At 49.8% G+C, this 19,005-nt stretch overlaps 1 protein-coding gene across 1 annotated transcript; it reads right to left on the bottom strand.

Moving 5' to 3' along the window:
• Positions 1 to 8,652: 8,652 nt before the first annotated feature.
• LRRC47 (leucine rich repeat containing 47) lies at positions 8,653 to 17,264 on the bottom strand. The gene is made up of 4 exons (XM_073561808.1): positions 16,656 to 17,264; positions 14,140 to 14,604; positions 12,006 to 12,122; positions 8,653 to 8,772 (listed from the first exon to the last, which is right to left on the bottom strand). The coding sequence occupies exons 1-4, from the start codon at positions 17,214 to 17,216 to the stop codon at positions 8,653 to 8,655; spliced, it is 1,263 nt and encodes a 420-aa protein (XP_073417909.1). The 5' UTR covers positions 17,217 to 17,264.
• Between the last annotated feature and the right edge of the window lie 1,741 nt (positions 17,265 to 19,005).

Here is a 19,005-nt window from a genome sequence, read left to right as displayed (position 1 = left end):
GAGAGAAAGAGAGAGAGAGAAAGAGAGAGAGAGAAAGAGAGAGAGAGAAAAAGAGAGAGAGAAAAAGAGAGAGAGAAAAAGAGAGAGAGAAAAAGAGAAAGAGAAAAAGAGAAAGAGAAAAAGAGAAAGAGAAAAAGAGAAAGAGAAAAAGAGAAAGAGAGAAAGAGAAAAAGAGAAAGAGAAAAAGAGAAAGAAAAAGAGAAAGAGAAAAAAGAGAAAGAGAAAAAGAGAAAGAGAAAAGAGAAAAAGAGAAAAAGAGAAAAAGAGAAAAAGAGAAAAAAGAGAAAAAGAGAAAAAGAGAAAGAGAGAAAGAGGAGAAGAGAGAGAGAAAGAGAGAAAGAGAAAAAGAGAAAGAGAAAAAGAGAAAGAGAAAAAGAGAAAGAGAAAAAGAGAAAGAAAAAGAGAAAGAGAAAAAGAGAAAGAGAAAAAGAGAAAAAGAGAAAAAGAAAAAGAGAAAAAGAGGAAAAAGAGAAAGAGGAAAAAGAGAAAAAAGAGAAAAAGAGAAAGAGAAAAAGAGAAAGAAAAAGAGAAGAGAGAAAAAGAGAAAGAGAAAGAGAAAAAGAGAAAGAAAAAAGAGAAAGAGAAAAAGAGAAAGAGAAAAAGAGAAAAAGAGAAAGAAAGAGAAAGAGAAAAAGAGAAAGAGAAAGAGAAAAAGAGAAAGAGAAAAAGAGAAAAAGAGAAAAAGAGAAAGAGAGAAAAAGAGAAAGAGAAAAGAGAGAAAGAGAAAAAGAGAAAGAGAAAAAGAGAAAAAGAGAAAAAGAGAAAGAGGAAAAAGAGAAAAAGAGAAAAAGAAAAAGAGAGAGAGAAAAAGAGAAAAAGAGAAAGAGAGAAGAGAAAGAGAAAGAGAAAAGAGAAAGAGAGAAAGAGAGAAAAAGAGAAAGAGAGAAAAAGAGAAAGAGAGAAAAAGAGAAAGAGAGAAAAAGAGAAAGAGAGAAAAAGAGAAAGAGAGAAAAAGAGAAAGAGAGAAAAAGAGAAAGAGAAAAAGAGAAAGAGAGAGAGAGAAAGAGAAAAAGAGAAAAAAAAAAAAAAGAGAGAAAAAGAGAGAAAGAGAAAAAAAAAACGGATCTGCCAAAAAAGGGGTGGATCTGTTTTTTTCTAAAACCGGCGGATTTTGACTGACGTAAAAAAACTGAAGTGTGAAACAGGCCATACTGATCGCTCACAGATCATCTTCTTCGAGCACTGCATGGGCCCCCTTTCAGTCTCTGCACTTCTTGTTCAGCACTGAGAAGCATGTGACCTCTGCAGCCAAATACTGACTGCAGGGGTCACTGATGTGTTCCCACTGTGTCTGGTAATCATTACACAGTATGATCAGCTCGCTGGTCTCTGTATGTCTTGTGTGGTCCAAACAGACTTGTGACTGCTGCAACCAATAATTGGACACAGCAGTGATGAATTGACTGCAGTGGTTACATATCAGAGACCGGCGGGGGACACCAAGCAGTGCTAGAGGAAGTTCTGCAGGGGATCAGTGCGATAAATATACTTTATTATTTCAGGATTATAAAAGGTATTTCACAGAAAAAAAGGAGATTTTTGTGTACTCACGTAAAATCACTCTCTTAGCCTCTAATTGAGGGACACAGAACCATGGGTGTTATGCTGCTGTCCACTAGGAGGCGAAACTATGCATAATCTGAAAAAGACCAACTTTGGCTCCTCCTCTGCAGTATACACCCCTGGACGGCATCAGCCTCCTCCAGTTTTGTGCAAAAGCATTAGGAGGAACATAACAGAAACAACACAACCATGCCTGTAAGAAGGCTACTATGCACGAGCTCAAGAACAATATGAGAACTGAACCGTAACAACGGCCCGTAAGGGCAGCAGGGTGGGAGCTGTGACCCCCAATTAGAGGCTAAGATTTTACGGTGAGTACACAAAAATCTCCTTTACTCTGTCGCCTCATTGGGGGACACAGAACCATGGGATGTCCCAAAGCAGTCCCTGGGTGGGAAGCAATGGACGAATATTGTGCTGACAGGTCCCTAAACTAGGGGCACTGCCGCCTGCAGAACCCGTCTACCCAGGCTCGTGTCCACTAAGGACTGGGTATGAGCTCTGTAGTGTTTTGTAAACGTGTGTAGGCTAGTCCAAGTGGCTGCCTTGCACACTTGTTGTGCCGAAGCCTGGTGCCAAATGGCCCAGGAGGCCCCTACCGCCCGCGTAGAGTGTGCCGTGATACCGGCCAGACAAGGAGAATTGGTAAGATTGTAAGCCTCTTGTATGGTGGACTTGATCCACCTGGCAAGGGTAGCTTTGGAAGCCGGCAGACCTTTGCGAACACCTTCTGGAAGAAGGAAAAGGGAATCAGACTTCCGGAAGGGTGCAGTCCTAGACACATAAATACGCAATGCCCTGACGAGGTCAAGCATATGCAGAGCCTTCTCCACTCTATGAACTGGAACCGGGCAAAGGGATGGCAGTGAAATTTCCTCATTGAGGTGGAAGTTGGACACAACCTTCGGAAGGAAGGATGTGACTGTACGGAGAACCACCTTGCCCTGGTGAAAAGCCAGGAAGGGCCGCCTGCAGGAGAGTGCTAACAGTTCAGACACCCTGCGTAGCGAGGTGATTGACACCAGAAAGGCCACCTTCTGTGATAGAAGGCGGAGTGGGACCTCCTTCAGGGGTTCGAAAGGTGGTGCCTGCAATGCTGTTAGGACCAAGTTGAGGTCCCACGTTTCCAGTGGACGTCTGTAGGGGGGGGGGGGGGGGGGGGGGAACCAATTGGGAAACCCCCTAGAGAAAAGTCCTTACTTGCGGCTTGTTAGCAATGACGTCCGGAGAGAGCCCTGCTTGGGTTAGAACCCAGGTCTCAAGGGCCACGCCGTCAAATTGAGAGCCCCTGAGTTCCGGTGGTAGAACGGGCCTTTTGACAAAAGATCGGGACGGTCGGGGAGACGCCATGGGGCGTCTGCTTTAAGTTGCACGATGTCAGCGTACCATGTACGTCTGGGTCAGTCCGGTGCGATCAGGATGGTTGGAACTCCCTCTTGTTTGATCTTCCTCCTGCCTCTGGATATCAGGGGGAGAGGTGGAAAAATGTACAGAAGCTGGAACTGGGTCCAGTCCTGAACCAGGGCATCTGCTCCGAGCGACCGCGGATCGCGTGTCCTGGCCATGAAATTGGAGACCTTGGCATTGAGATGGGATGCCATTAGGTCGACGTCCGGGGTCCCCCAGCGATGGCAGATATGGTGAAAAACTTCGGGATGGAGGGACCACTCCCCCGAGTCCATTCCTTGTCTGCTGAGAAAGTCAGCTTCCCAGTTGTCCACACCCGGAATGTGGACCGCAGAGGATACCGACCTCGTGTCTTCTGCCCAGTGGAGGGTATGTGCCACCTCTCTCATCGCCTGGGTACTGCGGGTCCCTCCTTGGTGGTTCACATATGCCACCGCTGTGGCATTGTCCGACTGTACTCTGATATGATAGGCTGCCAGTAAGTGACGGAAAGCTCTCAACGCCAGGAAGATAGCCCGAATTTCCAGGATGTTGATGGGCATGCTCGCTTCCACTAGTGACCACTTGCCCTGTGATGTAGGTGCACCGCACCCCAACCTGTCAGGCTCGCGTCAGTGATCAGGACCTTCCATTGACCTGAGAGAAAAGATTTTCCCGTTGCAAGCGAGGTTGGCTTGAGCCACCAGTGTAGGGACCTCCTGGTTGCTGATGTTAGCCGGAACTCCCTGTCGAGGGAGAAAATATTCCTGTCCCAGGACTTGAGGATGGCTAGTTTAAGAGGCCTGAGGTGAAACTGGGCAAATGGTACCGTTGCTGCTGCCATCCTGCCAAGGACTCATGGCAAACCGGAGAGATCGGGGGGGGGGGGGGGGGGATTGCAGAGGAGTATGCGAACTCCTAGACGGAGAGCCAGTGCCTTGTCCCTGGAAGGAGCACCAGACCCCTGGAGGTGTCGAATAGCATCCCCAGGAATGTCAGAGACTGACTCGGGGCAGTCGATGACTTTTGCAAGTTGAGTAGCCAGCCCAGGCGACTCAGTGTCGATTGTGATTGAGACTTTGAAGGTGGAAGCTTTGCTGAGAAGGTCGTCCAGGTATGGAACGACTACTATGTGTCACGGTCACGTGTGTCTGGACGCAGCGAGTACCGCAAGGCGAACCCATATGACACGTGACCCTGGATACACAGCCTCCAGTGGGGTGAATTTAAATAATAAGACGTGCAGCTGGATACACCGCCTCCAACTGGCGAATTTAGATATTACACGTATATATACAAAAGTCTGGAAACCCCGCCTCCAGTAAGGCGAATTTAAATATAGGGGAAACCTGGGTAACAATAACAATGGTGGGCCCTGCAATACGGAATAGGGACGTGGAGACCTCCTGTACTCCCCTGAGCCAGTGTCCTTGCACTCCTAGCGTTCCCTATGCCGGTGACGCACGCGTGCCTCAAACCCTGACTCGCCCTGCACCTAAACCCTCACTAGGGAATTGGTCGGTACGGAAACTAATCCCACGAGGAAAGATGACAAAACAGGGGAAACACCACTTAGCTTTGCTCTGTTGCGTACGCTCCTAGCAACAGAGTCCACCACCTGCATGCATCTTCTCCTCCACCCGGATCAATCACCATAACCGGATCGATCACCATAGTGCAGCCTTGGAGCAGAGTCCACCACCAGTTGCAGCTGCCCAGTAAACAGTCCCAAAGATGAGTCCAGCTTCTGCCAAAAAGTCAAGCATGCTTGAGTCCAGTTTTCAGCAACCAAGTCCAGCAGGCTGAGTGCAACTCTCACCATAGTCGCCTCTCCACCAAGCCCTTCCAGCCGACATCTTAAACTGCGACTCCACCACACAATGCCAGCCCTTATTCCAGACACCATTGTTGAACTCCACCAATCCATGCCAGCACTCCCTGCAGACTCCATAGCTGACTCAACCCCTCTGGCTGGGCTGCCCAGGACTCTTGTTCAGCTCAATCTTTCACCCAGGCTTACTTGTGAATGACTAACTCACAATATCACCAACCGTGATTGAACACACCTGGCTCTCTTTTATAGAGCCTCACACCAGATTTATAATTAAGTGCACATTAAACCAAAGAAACTAAAGTGCACTACCGCTCACCACCACCGGGGCAACTTAGAATGAACAACACCACGTGCAATAATTCTAATGGCCACCGGGGGCAATCAACCCACTTTGGCACTAAGCCAAAGGAAAAAAGTTAACTTTGTCCATTTACTTGTCAGATCCAGCCTGGATCATGACACTATGCCTCTGGAGTGTAGAACGTCCATGGTGGATGCCATGATCTTGGTAAACGTTCTTGGAGCCCTGGCGAGTCCGAACGGGAGAGCCACGAACTGGTAGTGGTCCTGGTTGATTGCGAACCTGAGAAATCTTTGATGGGCGGGATCAATCGGTATATGCAAGTATGCGTCTTGTATGTCTATGGAGGCGAGATATTCTCCCTTCTCCATGGACGCAATGATTGACTGAAAGGACTCCATGTGAAAAGGACGAACCTGTACGTGCTTGTTGAGTTGTTTTAGGTCCAGAATGGGCCGGATGCTGCCTCCTTTCTTGGGGACTACGAACAGATTGGAGTAGAACCCTCGGAAGCGCTCGGCCGTGGGAACCGATACTATGACTCCTGCGTGAAGGAGGGAGGAAATCGTTTGGTGGAAGGCACGAGCCTTGTCTGGCGGTTTTGGGGGAACAGAGAGGAAGAACCGGTTCGGTGGGCTGGAAGTGAACTCTATCTTGTATCCGGAAGACACTATTTCCTTGACCCACCTGTCTTCTGTAATAGGCAGCCAGACTCACTGAAAGAGTAGAAGTCGTCCGCCTACGGGTGGGGTATCTTCCGGAGTTCGTGAGTCATGAAGAAGAGAAAATCTGAGGTTTTCTTCCTTTGGGCTTTGCCTGGCCTGCTTTCGACTGCCAGGTCCTGTCCGGCCTCTGCGCCGCCCGTGGGTTGTCCCTGCGCGGAGAGCGGTTACGGTTTTGTGCTGGACGCGAGACAGAGCAGCCCGAAGAATTCCGAAAGGATCGGAATCAAGTTAGGTTACGCTTTTTGAACGCGCGTTTAGGCTTTAGTTGAGGGAGAGAGGTACTCTTACCCCCAGTGGCGTTGGATATCATTGTGTCCAACTTTTCACCAAAAAGCCGCCCACTGAGGTACGGGAGATGCGTGAGGGACTTTGAGGCCGCGTCTGTCTTCCATTCCCGCAGCCAGAGGATACGCCGGATCGTGATGGCGTTTGATGCTATTCCCGCTACACCTCTTGCGGAATCCAGGGCTGCATGAAGCATGTCTACCACTGCTATTTGAACCACTTGGTCCGACAGCTCAGGATTTGAAGCTTGGAGGCCAGCCTGCAATTGTTTGACCCAAACCAGAATGGCCTTGGTCGCCCAGACTGAAGCGAACGCGGGAGCCAGAGAGGCCCCTGCCGCTTCGAAGATTGAACGAGCCATGCGTTCTACCTGCCGGTCTGCTGCGTCCCTGAGGCTTGAGCTATCTGGCAGTGAGAGGAGGGTCTGTGCTGCTAGCCTAGAGACTGAGGGGGTCCACTTCGGGTGGCTCTGTCCACTCCTTGGTGTCCTTCTGTGGGAAGGGGTACCTTGCCTCCAAATATTTGCGATTGGTGAATTTCTTCTCAGGCTGCGAAAACTGCTTAGTAAGCATCGCCTGAAATTCCAGATGATTAGAGAAGACCTTAGGTAGTTTCAGAACACCTTCAAAGCAAATCTTGGGTTCTGGGGCTTCCGGGGGTGGGTCAGAAATGTCCAGCACCCGATGGATGGAAAAAATTATGTCCTCAACTAGCGCTGTATTGCTATGAGGGCCAGGGACCAGAGACCTCTCCGTTTCGTTGTCTGAGTCGGAGTCACAGATGCCTTCCGAATCCTGCGTATCGCTAAGGCGTTCCCTGATGGGCGAACTGGGGCAGAGGACTTCTGTGGTCAGGGATCTCTGTGGAGTTCTGTGTTGTCTGACTGTTAGGGGACGGTGTAGGTGACCTGGAACCACGGTGTCTGTCCCTAGAGGGGGATGACCGTGTGCTATAGGATGACGCAGATGAACGCGACCTGTGGGTCCGCTTCCGTCTGTGAGTGTCGGAAGCGGCCTGCCCCTGAGTCGAGCTGTCCCTTTGCTGGGTAACGCTCATAGCCGAGACATGACCCTGCAGTGCCTGGAGTAGAGTGGAGGTTAAGTTATCTATGGACTGCGTCATAGACTGCGACATCTGAGTAGCCCATTTCGGCGTGGTAGCAGACGCTGAAGCATTGGTTGGGGTCTCTTGGGGTTCTGACCCAGTATTTTGGATACAATCCCGGCAGTGCAGGTACGTGCTGCCACTGGGGAGGGTGGTTTTGCAGGCTGTGCAGAATGCATAAAAGCAGTCCAGCCTGGTTCTCTTCCTTGAGCCCGGCATAGTGCACAGAGTGCAGAAGGGCTGGCTATGCAGAGGGGCCTACAGGGGTGGCTACGCAGAGGAAACCTATAGAAGAGCCTTATAGGCAATATGGAGACACAGGTGAGTAAAGAAAACCCAGCTGTGATCTTACCCCACCAGTGTGCCCCTAGGTCCAGCACCGACGATTCACAGTCTTGTGCCCCCCGGAGACTGGCTGACGTTGCTGCTGATGTCACAGATGCCTTCTGCTGCAGCAAAAATGGCCGCTGAGAGGACGAGGAGGGAAAAGAAGGGGGCGGAGAGCTGAAAAGAGCACGCAGTGCCAAGTAAAAATGCGTCCTGTCTTGATCCGCCCATTCTATGACACTGAGTCATATTCGTCATCCAGGGGGCGGGGAGGAGGCGTCGGCTTCAGCTAGGCCGAAGCCACAGTCTAAATTAGAAGCCTGATACCCAGAAGGGCTCCAGGCCGGTGCAGATGTCCGGAAGGGGGTCGGATCTGAACCAGACCCCCCCCCCCCCCCCGGATTAAGAGGCAGGATAGCGGTGGGGTCCCCCTGAGGCGCTATGGAGCTGGTGCTGCCGCAGAGACAGGGGCGCAGGGAGCCCTATGTCTGCATGTGCCATGCCTGCCTGCACTCTCCCCCAGCCCCAACAGGAGCCCGCAGCGGGCTGGGGTCCCTGGCTTTCGGAGCTGCAGAATGCTGCCTTGTTCAGACCCTACCTGAGGCGTCTCAACCTAATGCCCCCAGAGGGGGATTAGGGAGGGTGCTTTTGTCACCATCAGAGGTCTTCATCCTCGCCTCGACCTCAACCCAGAACCCAAAGGAATTGGGGAAAGAGGGGGGGTCTCGACTTCAAACCAGTACCCGAGGGACTGGGGAAGGAGCGACATGGGGAATATCCATCTCAACTTCAACCGGGCACCCCATAATAGGGGACCAAGGAAGGAGCCATGCCGGGAGTCTCGCTGAGACCCACTTTTTTTCATCTGTAATCCGTTGGAAAAAAAAGAAGCAAAAACTGGAGAAGGCTGACGCCGTCCAGGGGTGTATACTGCAGAGGGGCCAAAGTTAATCTTTTTCAGATTATGCATAGTGTCGCCTCCTAGTGGACAGCAGCAAAACACCCATGGTTCTGTGTCCCCCAATGAGGCGACAGAGTGATAAATTAGGTATTGACAACCACTTTAAAACCTAAAAATTCTTGATCTCATATCTGTTGCCCATCTCAGTAGACAGAAGGAGCAGAACTTACTTGTGAAGTCCAGATACGTTCTGACGCTTCTTCTGCTTCCTCTGCTCCTCGGCCTCGAACTTCAGCTGGCGGAGGAGCTCCTTGGCGTTTATTTCTTTACGGTTCAGCGGTACAATCTATTGTAAAGAAAATGGAGACATGGGTGATTATACGGCAAAACAGGCTGACGGCGATTGATGAAGACGTGACCGCGGTGGTCTCCATTCTGTGGCTGGTAGTTTGACCAAAGGATGGAGAAACCGCTCCAATGTCACTCAGGCCTCTATGAAGAGCTGGGTGACCACCGATCAGACAGGACCGGCTTCCAGGTATATCTGACTACGTGCCTCTAATGACAAGGACTAAGCCAGACAAATGTCTTACGTGTTTTCACTCCGCTCGTTAAATATTAACTACTAGGCCTAGGGCTTAGGGCCGGACAATGCAGGATTAGCCTGAAATCATTAGGTTCTGTACAAACAGGTCACTTCGGGTTCTGCATGAGCGGCGCGGTAAAGACGTACGCAGGTACGGGAGCCACAGTGCAAACAAAAAGCGCTGTAAACGGGTGACGTTCACACTGTCCCGAGTCCGGTACTGTACAGCAAAACACCACAGCTGCAGGACTTCCCTCAGGACCCAGAATTAATCCAATTCAAACGCTGCCACGGATAGCAGACTCTTGTGACTGACCCTAGAAGCGTGTGAGTCAAGGTAGGTGTAAGGGAGTCATCGAGTTCTCATCTTAGAAACATCAGACTTATCGGACCATTATGATAAAGCCAGTGCAGCCTTTTATTAAAAGTGATTGTCCACCTAGATTAACAGACTAATGGTAGTCTTAGGATTATAAAAAAAAAACCTGGCCATCTCATTGATCATGTCACCACTGCAGCGTTCACATTCTCTCAGAGCCAAAAGAGAGTTTCCTACCTTTTCCCTGGTTCAGGTGGAAAGATCACCACTGGAGCCTCTCTCTGTGACCAACGCAGTGGTCAGATGACGTCCCATTGCCAAAGGAGGAAGCAAAGAGACCAGTGGTCTTGTTTTTTGCATTTTAAGAGCCCAATGGGTCAATTTTTTTTTTTTTAACCTGACTATAGGCATGGGCCAAATAGTCAAAGGACCACTAAACCCACCGAACCGGCCAAAAGTACATGTTTTCAATGCAGAGCGGGGGTGAGCAGCTATCAGACAACTCTGGTGGCAGCTCATTTCCCATGAGAACCAAAAGTGTAACATATTGAAGTCAGCCAAGCCTTATCCTTCCATTTCCCAACATCTGTCATTGGGGGGATAATGTAGACATTCGGTAGTAGACCAGACTCGCTGACGTTCGTCTTGGTGCATGGTCAGTTTAAGGCCCAATTCAGACATCCGACTCTTGTTTACGAGCACCAATCGTGGTTTTCATGTATAGGGCTCGTATTTGAGATGGCCTATGGGCCATTCAAGTATCTGGATCAAAATCAGCAATGAGAGTCTAAGGGTCTGAAAAAAAAAAAAAAAAAAAAATTATATATATATATATATATATATATATATATATATATATACATATATATATATATATATACATATATATATATATATATATATATATATATACATATGTGTGTGTATGTATATGTATATATATATATATATATATATATATATATACACATATACATACACACACACACTCACTGGCCACTTTATTAGGTACACCTGTCCAACTGTGTGTTAAGACTTAATTTCTAATCAGCCAATCACATGGCAGCAACTCAGTGCATTTAGGCATGTAGACATGGTCAAGACAATCTCCTGCAGTTCAAACCGAGCATCAGTATGGGGAAGAAAGGTGATTTGAGTGCCTTTGAACATGGCATGATTGTTGGTGCCAGAAGGGCTGGTCTGAGTATTTCAGAAACTGCTGATCTACTGGGATTTTCACGCACAACCATCTCTAGGGTTTACAGAGAATGGTCCGAAAAAGAAAAAAAATCCAGTGAGCGGCAGTTCTGTGGCTGGAAATGCCTTGTTGATGCCAGAGGTCAGAGGAGAATGGGCATACTGGTTCGAGCTGATAGAAAGGCAACAGTGACTCAAATTGCCACCCGTTACAACCAAGGTAGGCAGAAGAGCATCTCTGAACGCACAGTGCGTCGAACTTTGAGGCAGATGGGCTACAGCAGCAGAAGACCACACTGGGTACCACTCCTCTCAGCTAAGAACAGGCATCTGATGGCTACTTTCAGCAGGATAATGCGCCATGTCATAAAGCTCGAATCATCTCAGATTGGTTTCTTGAACATGACAATGAGTTCACTGTACTCAAATGGCCTCCTCAGTCACCAGATCTCAATCCAATAGAGCATCTTTGGGATGTGGTGGAACGGGAGATTCGCATCAGGGATGTGCAGCCGACAAATCTGCGCCAACTGTGTGATGCCATCATGTCAATATGGTCCAAAATCTCTGAGGAATGCTTCCAGCACCTTGTTGAATCTCTGCCACGAAGAATTGAGGCAGTTCTGAAGGCAAAAGGGGGTCCAACCCGTTACTAGCATGGTGTACCTAATAAAGTGGCCAGTGAGTGTGTATATATATATATATATATATATATATATATATATATATATATATATATATATATATATATATATATAATGTTATGGATTTTCATGGGCTGTCAGAATTGAGACAGCAGAGAATTTTTTATTTTTTTCTCCTTTTTATCCAGGCATGATAAAATCTGATTACTCTCATGCAAAACTGATTAAATGTTTTTTTTTTTTTTTTAAGTCCATTTTTCTTGTACATGTAAAAATCAGCCATCTGAAGGATGCCCAATGACTTCCCTGTACACACACCTTATGTCCTCTGTCTCGTCACCACACACTTAATTTCCCCGCAAAGCAAATTCTGCGAAGTCCAGAAAGGTTTCCACAACACATGTCGAGCGACAGCAGGGCCCCGGGCAGGACCGCGTTTCCTCCAGATTCTTCAGCACTGACAGCCAGGGTAAGGCAATCTGTCCAGTCTAGCCGCTCTGTAACTGCATCTCCTGCCGACGCACGCTACTTAACCCCTCGCATATGTGACGGCCCCCTACAGACACACATAGGGGAAAGGCCCTTGTCTGCTCTCCTGACTTTCTTTTTTAATTTAGAAAATATCTGCCTTCCCCGTTAGACGTTCTTTGAGAATCCCTCCGTTACTCCTCATGGAAACATATGAATAAAGTGACAACAGGGCGTCGCCATTAACTCCCCATAGAAAGTATCCCGGAATAAGTCTGACACTTATGGTAAGGACACAGGCCCCACTGACCAGGGGAATGATAGCACCCAGGTCCCAATGTAGGGCCCGTCCTTAATCAACTCACCGTGAACTCTTTTGGTGGTCTGGCGTCATATAATAAGGGTCCCTTCACCCGCTCCAGGTCGTGGGTGGCAATGGTTGCCAATGTTCTCTTATCGCACATGTCTTCATGAAGTTTAGTCTAAAACATCAAAATTTAATGTTAAGAAAATGAAAAACACAAGGCTTTGGCTCTCAAATGAAGTTTGTGATGCAACACAGCAAGAAAACAGATCCTATGCTGCTGTCAATCAATGCTGTAAACCATCACCAAGCTTAGAAAATAAAAAAACTTTACCCAATATGCATTTTATGCAACAGACAGGAAGCCATTGTTCCCGGTTGTCAGCCATTTAAATACAACTGCCACATGATCGCTATTGTTTTTTCCATATATGAGGAAAGAACCTTCAGACAGATTTAGCATTCCTTCACACACGTGTATTGCGGGCACAGACACGCTGCATTGTATGAGCCGGGATATGTGGACGACACATGTATGTGAAGAGTACAGGGACCGCAATGTAGTCATGTGCTGCCATCCAGTGGCCAGCACGCTACATAACAAGAGCTGCGTTATCTAACCCAAACCAGCAGAAAATAACATACAATCCTTACTTCTTCCCTAGGCTGCAGGTATCAAAATACAGCCCCCTCTGATAGTCTAGAATGTCCCCACCTCTCAAGCTGCACCAGTTCTCTTGAATGCACTACCATAGACAAATCACATTAATAACCACAGTCCCATAGCATAAAAGGACTCCTAAATGTGACTTTTTAAAGCAGGCCTAGGCGATTCACTATTAAGACTCCTTCCTTACCAGCCCCCTCCCCCAACACATTGGCTAAATTATACAAATCAACTACTTTTTACTGTGTGACCCCATCACCTCACAGAATGAAGGACAAGTCTGTCACTCCATTGGCTTGAACAGCTTACCAATTACCCAACATGAAGCGCTCCCAATACTCTAGAGCAGGGTTCCCCAACTCCAGTCCTCAAGGCCCACCAACAGATCATGTTTTCAGATTTCCTTAGTATTGCTCAGGTGATAATTGCTTCACCTGTTCAATACAAAGGAAATCCTGAAAACATGATCTGTTGGTGGGCCTTGAGGACTGGAGTTGGGGAACCCTACTCTAGAGCACCTGAAACCGTATTATGAAGCCCTCCCACTACCCCAGAGCACCAGGGACTGTAATATGAAGCCCTCCCACTACCCCAGAGCACCGGGGACTGGAATATGAAGCCCTCCCGTTACCCCAGAGCACCGAGGACTGGAATATGAAGCCCTCCCGTTACCCCAGAGCACCGAGGACTGGAACATGAAGCCCTCCCGCTACCCCAGAGCACCGGGGACTGGAATATGAAGCCCTCCCGCTACCCCAGAGCACCGAGGACTGGAACATGAAGCCCTCCCGCTACCCCAGAGCACCGGGGACTGGAATATGAAGCCCTCCCGCCACCCGGGACGGAAATATGGAGCTCTCCCGCTACCCCAGAGCACCGGGGACTGGAATATAAAGCCCTCGCGCTACCCCAAAGCACCGGGGACTGGAATTTGAAGCCCTCGCGCTACCCCAGATCACCCAGGACTGTAATAAGAAGCCCTTCCGCTACCCTAGAGCACCCGCGACTGTAATATGAAGTTCTTCCGCTACCCTAGAGCATCGGGTACTGTAATATGAAGCCCTTCCGCTACCTTAGCGCACCCGGGACTGAAGTATGAAGCTCTTCTGATATGCTAGCGCACCCGGGACTGTAATATAAAGCCCTTCCGCTACTCTTGGGCACCCGGGACTATAACATGAAGCCCTCCCGCAGTAATCATTTATAAGAGGGCTGTGCCAAGTGTGATAGTTATCCCCTCAGTACAGGCAATAACTTCCTGAGTGCTGGGGGTCAGACCGCTAGCAAGAATCAGAATGCCAAAAATGGAGCAGAGATGAGCTTTGCATTCTCCATTAGCCTTATTGACAATGAGAGACGTAAAGGTGCACACGCTCAGCCTCCTCTCCAGCCCTGGTTCTTGAATCAGTGGGGGTCTCAGTGGTTGGACCCCTAATGATCAGGAAGTTTTACCCTACCCTATGGGTGGGGGATAATGTGGAACCTTGGCACAACCCCTAAAGTCCTGCAGTCCAGTTTCCACATTTACCTGCGCTGTTAGGAAACGTTTCAGGGCGTTTCCAGGCTTCAGGTTCATCCCTCTGACCACACAGCACACTATATACGGCCGCACATCCTTGGCGCTGGCCGCGACGCTGACTGTGAGGGCGGCAGGGTTCTCGGATATGTGGAGGACCCTCAGCATCATCTTATTCACATCCTCCACCTCTGCTTCGTCGTCCTCCTCTTCTCCTCCGCTGTCCCTCTTCGGCTTCCGCTGTTTCTTCTTCTTCTCCTCTTTCACCGCGCTCTCCGGCTTGGACTTCCCTTTGCCACCTCCTCGGCCCCCGACCCTCAGATACTCAAGGATGGATTTGGTCTGGCAGCCGTTCACCATCTTCTCCAGTCGCTTGTCTTTCAGTTTGTTGCCCTTGAAGTTGATGTCCTTCAGCTTGGTGCAGTCCGCCAGCTCGTGTGGGATCTCAGTCAGCTGGTTATCGGAGAGGTCCAGGCTCTGGCAAATGACAAGACGGTAAAGCAAATAAATTACATCAAAATTTGCTGTAGGACCAGATTTCATGTTTCTGATTGCGGTCAGTGAATGGAAGCCTGCTGTATATTCAGGGGAAGAAATCTTGGTTCTGTGCAAGGTGCTGTGCAGTCAGCCCATAGACTAATATGGCCAGTCACTTGCCAGTAAGGGGAGAGATTTGTGCTTCTGCCGAGTATTCCCTGCACTAACACACTACAACAAACAGCAGCTGTGAACAGGGTTAAGTAAGAAGGTTGAGACTTGTTTAGCTGGATGCACGACTCCATAGAATACAAAGGAAGAGACGATTAGAGGGGTTGTCCGGCCTTAGGTAGCATATGTGACTGCAGACTTGTGAATCCTCACATAGCGCAGTGTGTGCGCTATCAGGCATCTCCGGTGTCATGTGACAATATGTTACTGGCATACTTCTGGCCACATTCCGACCAGACGTGTCCAACCTCACAATACATTTGCATTGAATGAGGCTGCACGTCTAGTTGGCATGTGTCTGCAAATCACATACTTGCGATCACGCACTCGCCGCCGGCACCAGAGAATCCTGACAACGCACAATGTGAGGATGCACAAGACTGCAGTCTTAAGAGTGTCCGGAGAACTGAACCTGAAGTGTGGACAACTAACCAAGTTCACCAAAAGCAAGTCCTAAATGTGCCAATGCATCATCCTCATTATATCCAAATTATCACTGGGAACAGAACTTTGGCCCAGATTTATCACAGCTGGCTTGTTTTCATGACAGTCTCGATGAAGTGAGGGGAGAGGTGTTCACCTCACTACAAACCTTACTCCGATCAGGACTGGAGTAAGATTTGTGGTGTAAGGAACGGCGCTGCTCATCACGAATTCGACAAGTGGGGGTCGCCACGTCCGCCACGCCACGGAGAAGCTGGTATGAAAACTCCAAAAGTTGATAAGTCTTTACTAAGCCAAGCAAAACACAATCTTTTTCAATGTTTTTATGCCAGTTTTCTGAATTATGAGCTTTGAGGAAGTCTCAGATGACAAGTCCAAGGCGACTTCTCACCGATCCAGCTGGCTGACAGGTGCTAAGGGAGAGACCTGACAGTCATTGGGGCGACAACAAGCTGCGCAAACATTGCCCCCACGGACTAGGTTCTGTTCACACTGGGGCTCTTTCTCCAGATGTATTTGGAGCGGGGAAACATGCAGAAAGCCTCCCGCCTTGATTGGAGTGTAACCTCCCCCTGAGTGGGAGGAACGCACTCCGACCCCGGTCACCCTCCCCTGAGAGAGAGCACCCCACCTCCCACCCGGGTAAGAAGAACACGCCCCAACACAACCCCCGAAGCGAGAAGAACACCCCCAAATGCCCCCTGGGCGAGAAGAACACACCCAAACGCCCCCTTGGGAGAGAACAACCCCCCCAGGTGAGAAGAACACCACACACACCCCTTCCCGGGGCGAGAACAACACCCAAACGCCCCCTTGTGAGAGAACAACCCCCCCCAGGTGAGAAGAACACCACACACACCCCTTCCCGGGGCCACCCAAACGTCCCCTTGTGAGAGAACAACCCCCACCAGGTGAGAAGAACACCACACACACCCCTTCCCGGGGCGAGAACAACACCCAAACGCCCCCTTGTGAGAGAACAACCCCCCCCAGGTGAGAAGAACACCACACACACCCCTTCCCGGGGCCACCCAAACGTCCCCTTGTGAGAGAACAACCCCCACCAGGTGAGAAGAACACCACACACACCCCTTCCCGGGGCGAGAACAACACCCAAACGCCCCCTTGTGAGAGAACAACCCCCCCCAGGTGAGAAGAACACCACACACACCCCTTCCCGGGGCGATAAGAACACCCAAACGTCCCCTTGTGAGAGAAGCACCCCCCTGGGCAAGAAGAACACGCCCCCGACACAAACCCCTTGGGCGAGAACACACCCAAACGCCCCCTGTGAGAGAAGCACCCCCCAGGGCGAGAACACCCCCCCACCGGGCGAGCACGGCCGTCCTGAGTGGGGGCAGCCCCTGTGGCCGCACCTTGAGCGCCGGCAGCAGGCGGATGTCCGCCCCCAGCTCCTGGATCTGGTTGTCGGCCGCAGAGATGGCGGCCAGCAGGCTGAGGCGGGGGCTGAGCAGGCCGGCGGGGAGGCTGCGGATGGCGTTGCGGGCCAGGTTGAGGCCGGCCAGCTTGGTGCAGCGCTCCAGCCCCGGGGGCAGCTCCCGCAGCCGGTTCCAGCTGACGTTCAGGGTGCACAGCTCGGGCAGCTCGCACAGCTCGGCCGGCAGCTCCTCCAGCTCGTTGCCCGACACGTCCAGCACCCTCAGGCCGCGCAGCTGCCCCAGGCTCCGGGGGAGGCTCTGCAGCTTGTTCTTGCACAGGATCAGGCTCTGCAGGTGGAGGAGGCGGCCCAGGTCAGCCGGCAGCTCCCGCAGCTCCGAGCAGCCGCTCACCTCCAGGTAATTCAGGAGGGAGAGCGAGAAGAGCGCGGCCGGTAAGCGGCCATCACACTGCCGGAGCCGCTCGTCCACCCCCTGCAGCACCAGCTCCCGCCGCTTCTCCTTCTCCGCCCGCTCTACCTCCGGCCACTGTGCGGCCATGTTGTCTGCCAAACACTATACACGTGCAGGCTCGGAAATAAAGCGGAGCCAATCAGGGAGCGAGACGTCATTAGCCAGCAAGGAAACGAACCAATGAGACATGAAGACGTCATCATCCCGGAAGTAACAGGAAGTGAGCTGTCAGGGGATGCAGCGTCATTTAGCTGTAGGAGGCTGATTGCGTACTGTACTTAGACGCTAGAGGTCGCAATGGAGCCCCAGAATAGACTACTACTGCCGTAGAGTGTGCCAATAACTTCTTCAGAGAGGGAGAGGACATGAACTCTCGCGCCACCTATTGGTGGGAGGGTAGAAATCATAAAAGTCAATATCACATGACTAAGGCTGTGTGCACACGCTGCGGCTTAGGTGCGGATTAATGCGCGCGGATTTTGTAAAATCCGCAGGTCAAAATGCGGTTTTACCTGCGGATTGCTCTGCGGTTTTGCCCTGCGGTTTATCACCTCTACAATGGAGGAGATGGGAATCCGCAGAAAGATTTGACATGTCAATTCTTTCTGCGGATTGAAAACCGCAGATAATCCGCGCGGAAAATTCCGCACCGTCTGCACTGCGGTTTTTGATTCCCATAGGGAATCATTGTACTGTACACCGCAGCAAAAACTGCTGCGGGTCCGTAGCAAAATCTGCAGCGTGTGCACACAGCCTTAGGCTACTTTCAGGCACACGGACTTTTTTGCCCTGCGGATTTTTCCGCGCAGATTTGAAGAAATCCGCAGGTCAAATGACCTGCATTTTTCCTGCGGATTTCTTCCATTTTTCCTGTGATTTTCTTGTGGTTTTCCACTGCAGATTTGAAGACTGGGGAGGTGGAAAACCGCACAAAAGAAGTGACATGCTGCGGATTTTGTACCACAGGAAAACCGCGCGGAAAAATCCGCAGCGTCTCCACAGCGTTTTTTTTTCCATTGCTTTAAATGCTACTGTACATCACAATGCGGATATGCAGCGTTTCTGCGCGGTAAAATCCGCTGCGGATCTGCTGGATATCCACATCGTGTGCACACAGCCTCACACTTTCATTTTTTTGCGCTGCGCACCGCGCGCAGTGCAAACGCACATAAAAACGCATCATGCGTTTGTGTGCGCTTTGCGGTTTTGCGCATGTTTTTTTAAAAAACGCATGCTTTTTTGCGCTGACGTGCGCATTACCATGCACACGTCAACGCACCCATAGACTATAATGGGTGTTTGGGTGAAAAAAACGCATTGCGTGCGCCATGCGTTTTTTTGGGACTAGTCGGACGCACAAAAAACGCAACAGGATGCATCTTGTGCGCCCGAGCGCACACTACAAAAAAGCGCATGTGCATACAAACGCGTACAAACGCATGTGTATGCGCACCCATGTAAAGTATAGGAAAAAAACGCAAGTGTGAAACCAGCCTTAGCCACGGAGTTGGACGAAAAAAAGTAGTTCGGTACCGTGTTAGCCAGTAGAAAAAAGATATATAAAGTGATCTCAGTGAAACAAAATAGGAATCTTGTGGGTATGATACCTTTTATTGGCTAACAAAAAATAGTGAATGATGTTACAAAGCAAGCTATCGGGACTGCTTACGTCCCTTCATCAGGCTGATATAACAAAATATTTGAAGAAACCTTATTTATATACAGTGGAGAGCACAGACATGGTGTAATACATGGACATTTCAATAAGCAAACAATGAGCTTGATGTTAGAATCCTTAATTAGGTAAGAATAGATAGGTAGTGTGAAAGTTCTGTGAGATCAAAGGGCTATTTGGAGGAAATAGCTCAGATATGGT

Source organism: Dendrobates tinctorius, unplaced genomic scaffold (assembly GCF_039654945.1).
Source record: "Dendrobates tinctorius isolate UK_male_01 unplaced genomic scaffold, ASM3965494v1 ptg000326l, whole genome shotgun sequence".
NCBI lineage: Eukaryota > Metazoa > Chordata > Amphibia > Anura > Dendrobatidae > Dendrobates > Dendrobates tinctorius.
The sequence above is the reverse complement of the archived record's forward strand: the minus strand, read 5'-3'. Positions and strand labels throughout refer to the sequence as shown.

Coding starts and splice junctions, on each gene's coding strand:
- LRRC47 (XM_073561808.1), bottom strand. CDS start 17,216: ATGGCCGCACAGTGGCCGGAGGTAGAGCGGGCGGAGAAGGAGAAGCGG. Junction 12,123..14,139: donor AACGTTTCCTAACAGCGCAG/GTAAATGTGGAA, acceptor TTGATGTTTTAG/ACTAAACTTCATGAAGACAT. Junction 8,773..12,005: donor GACCACCAAAAGAGTTCACG/GTGAGTTGATTA, acceptor TCTTTACAATAG/ATTGTACCGCTGAACCGTAA.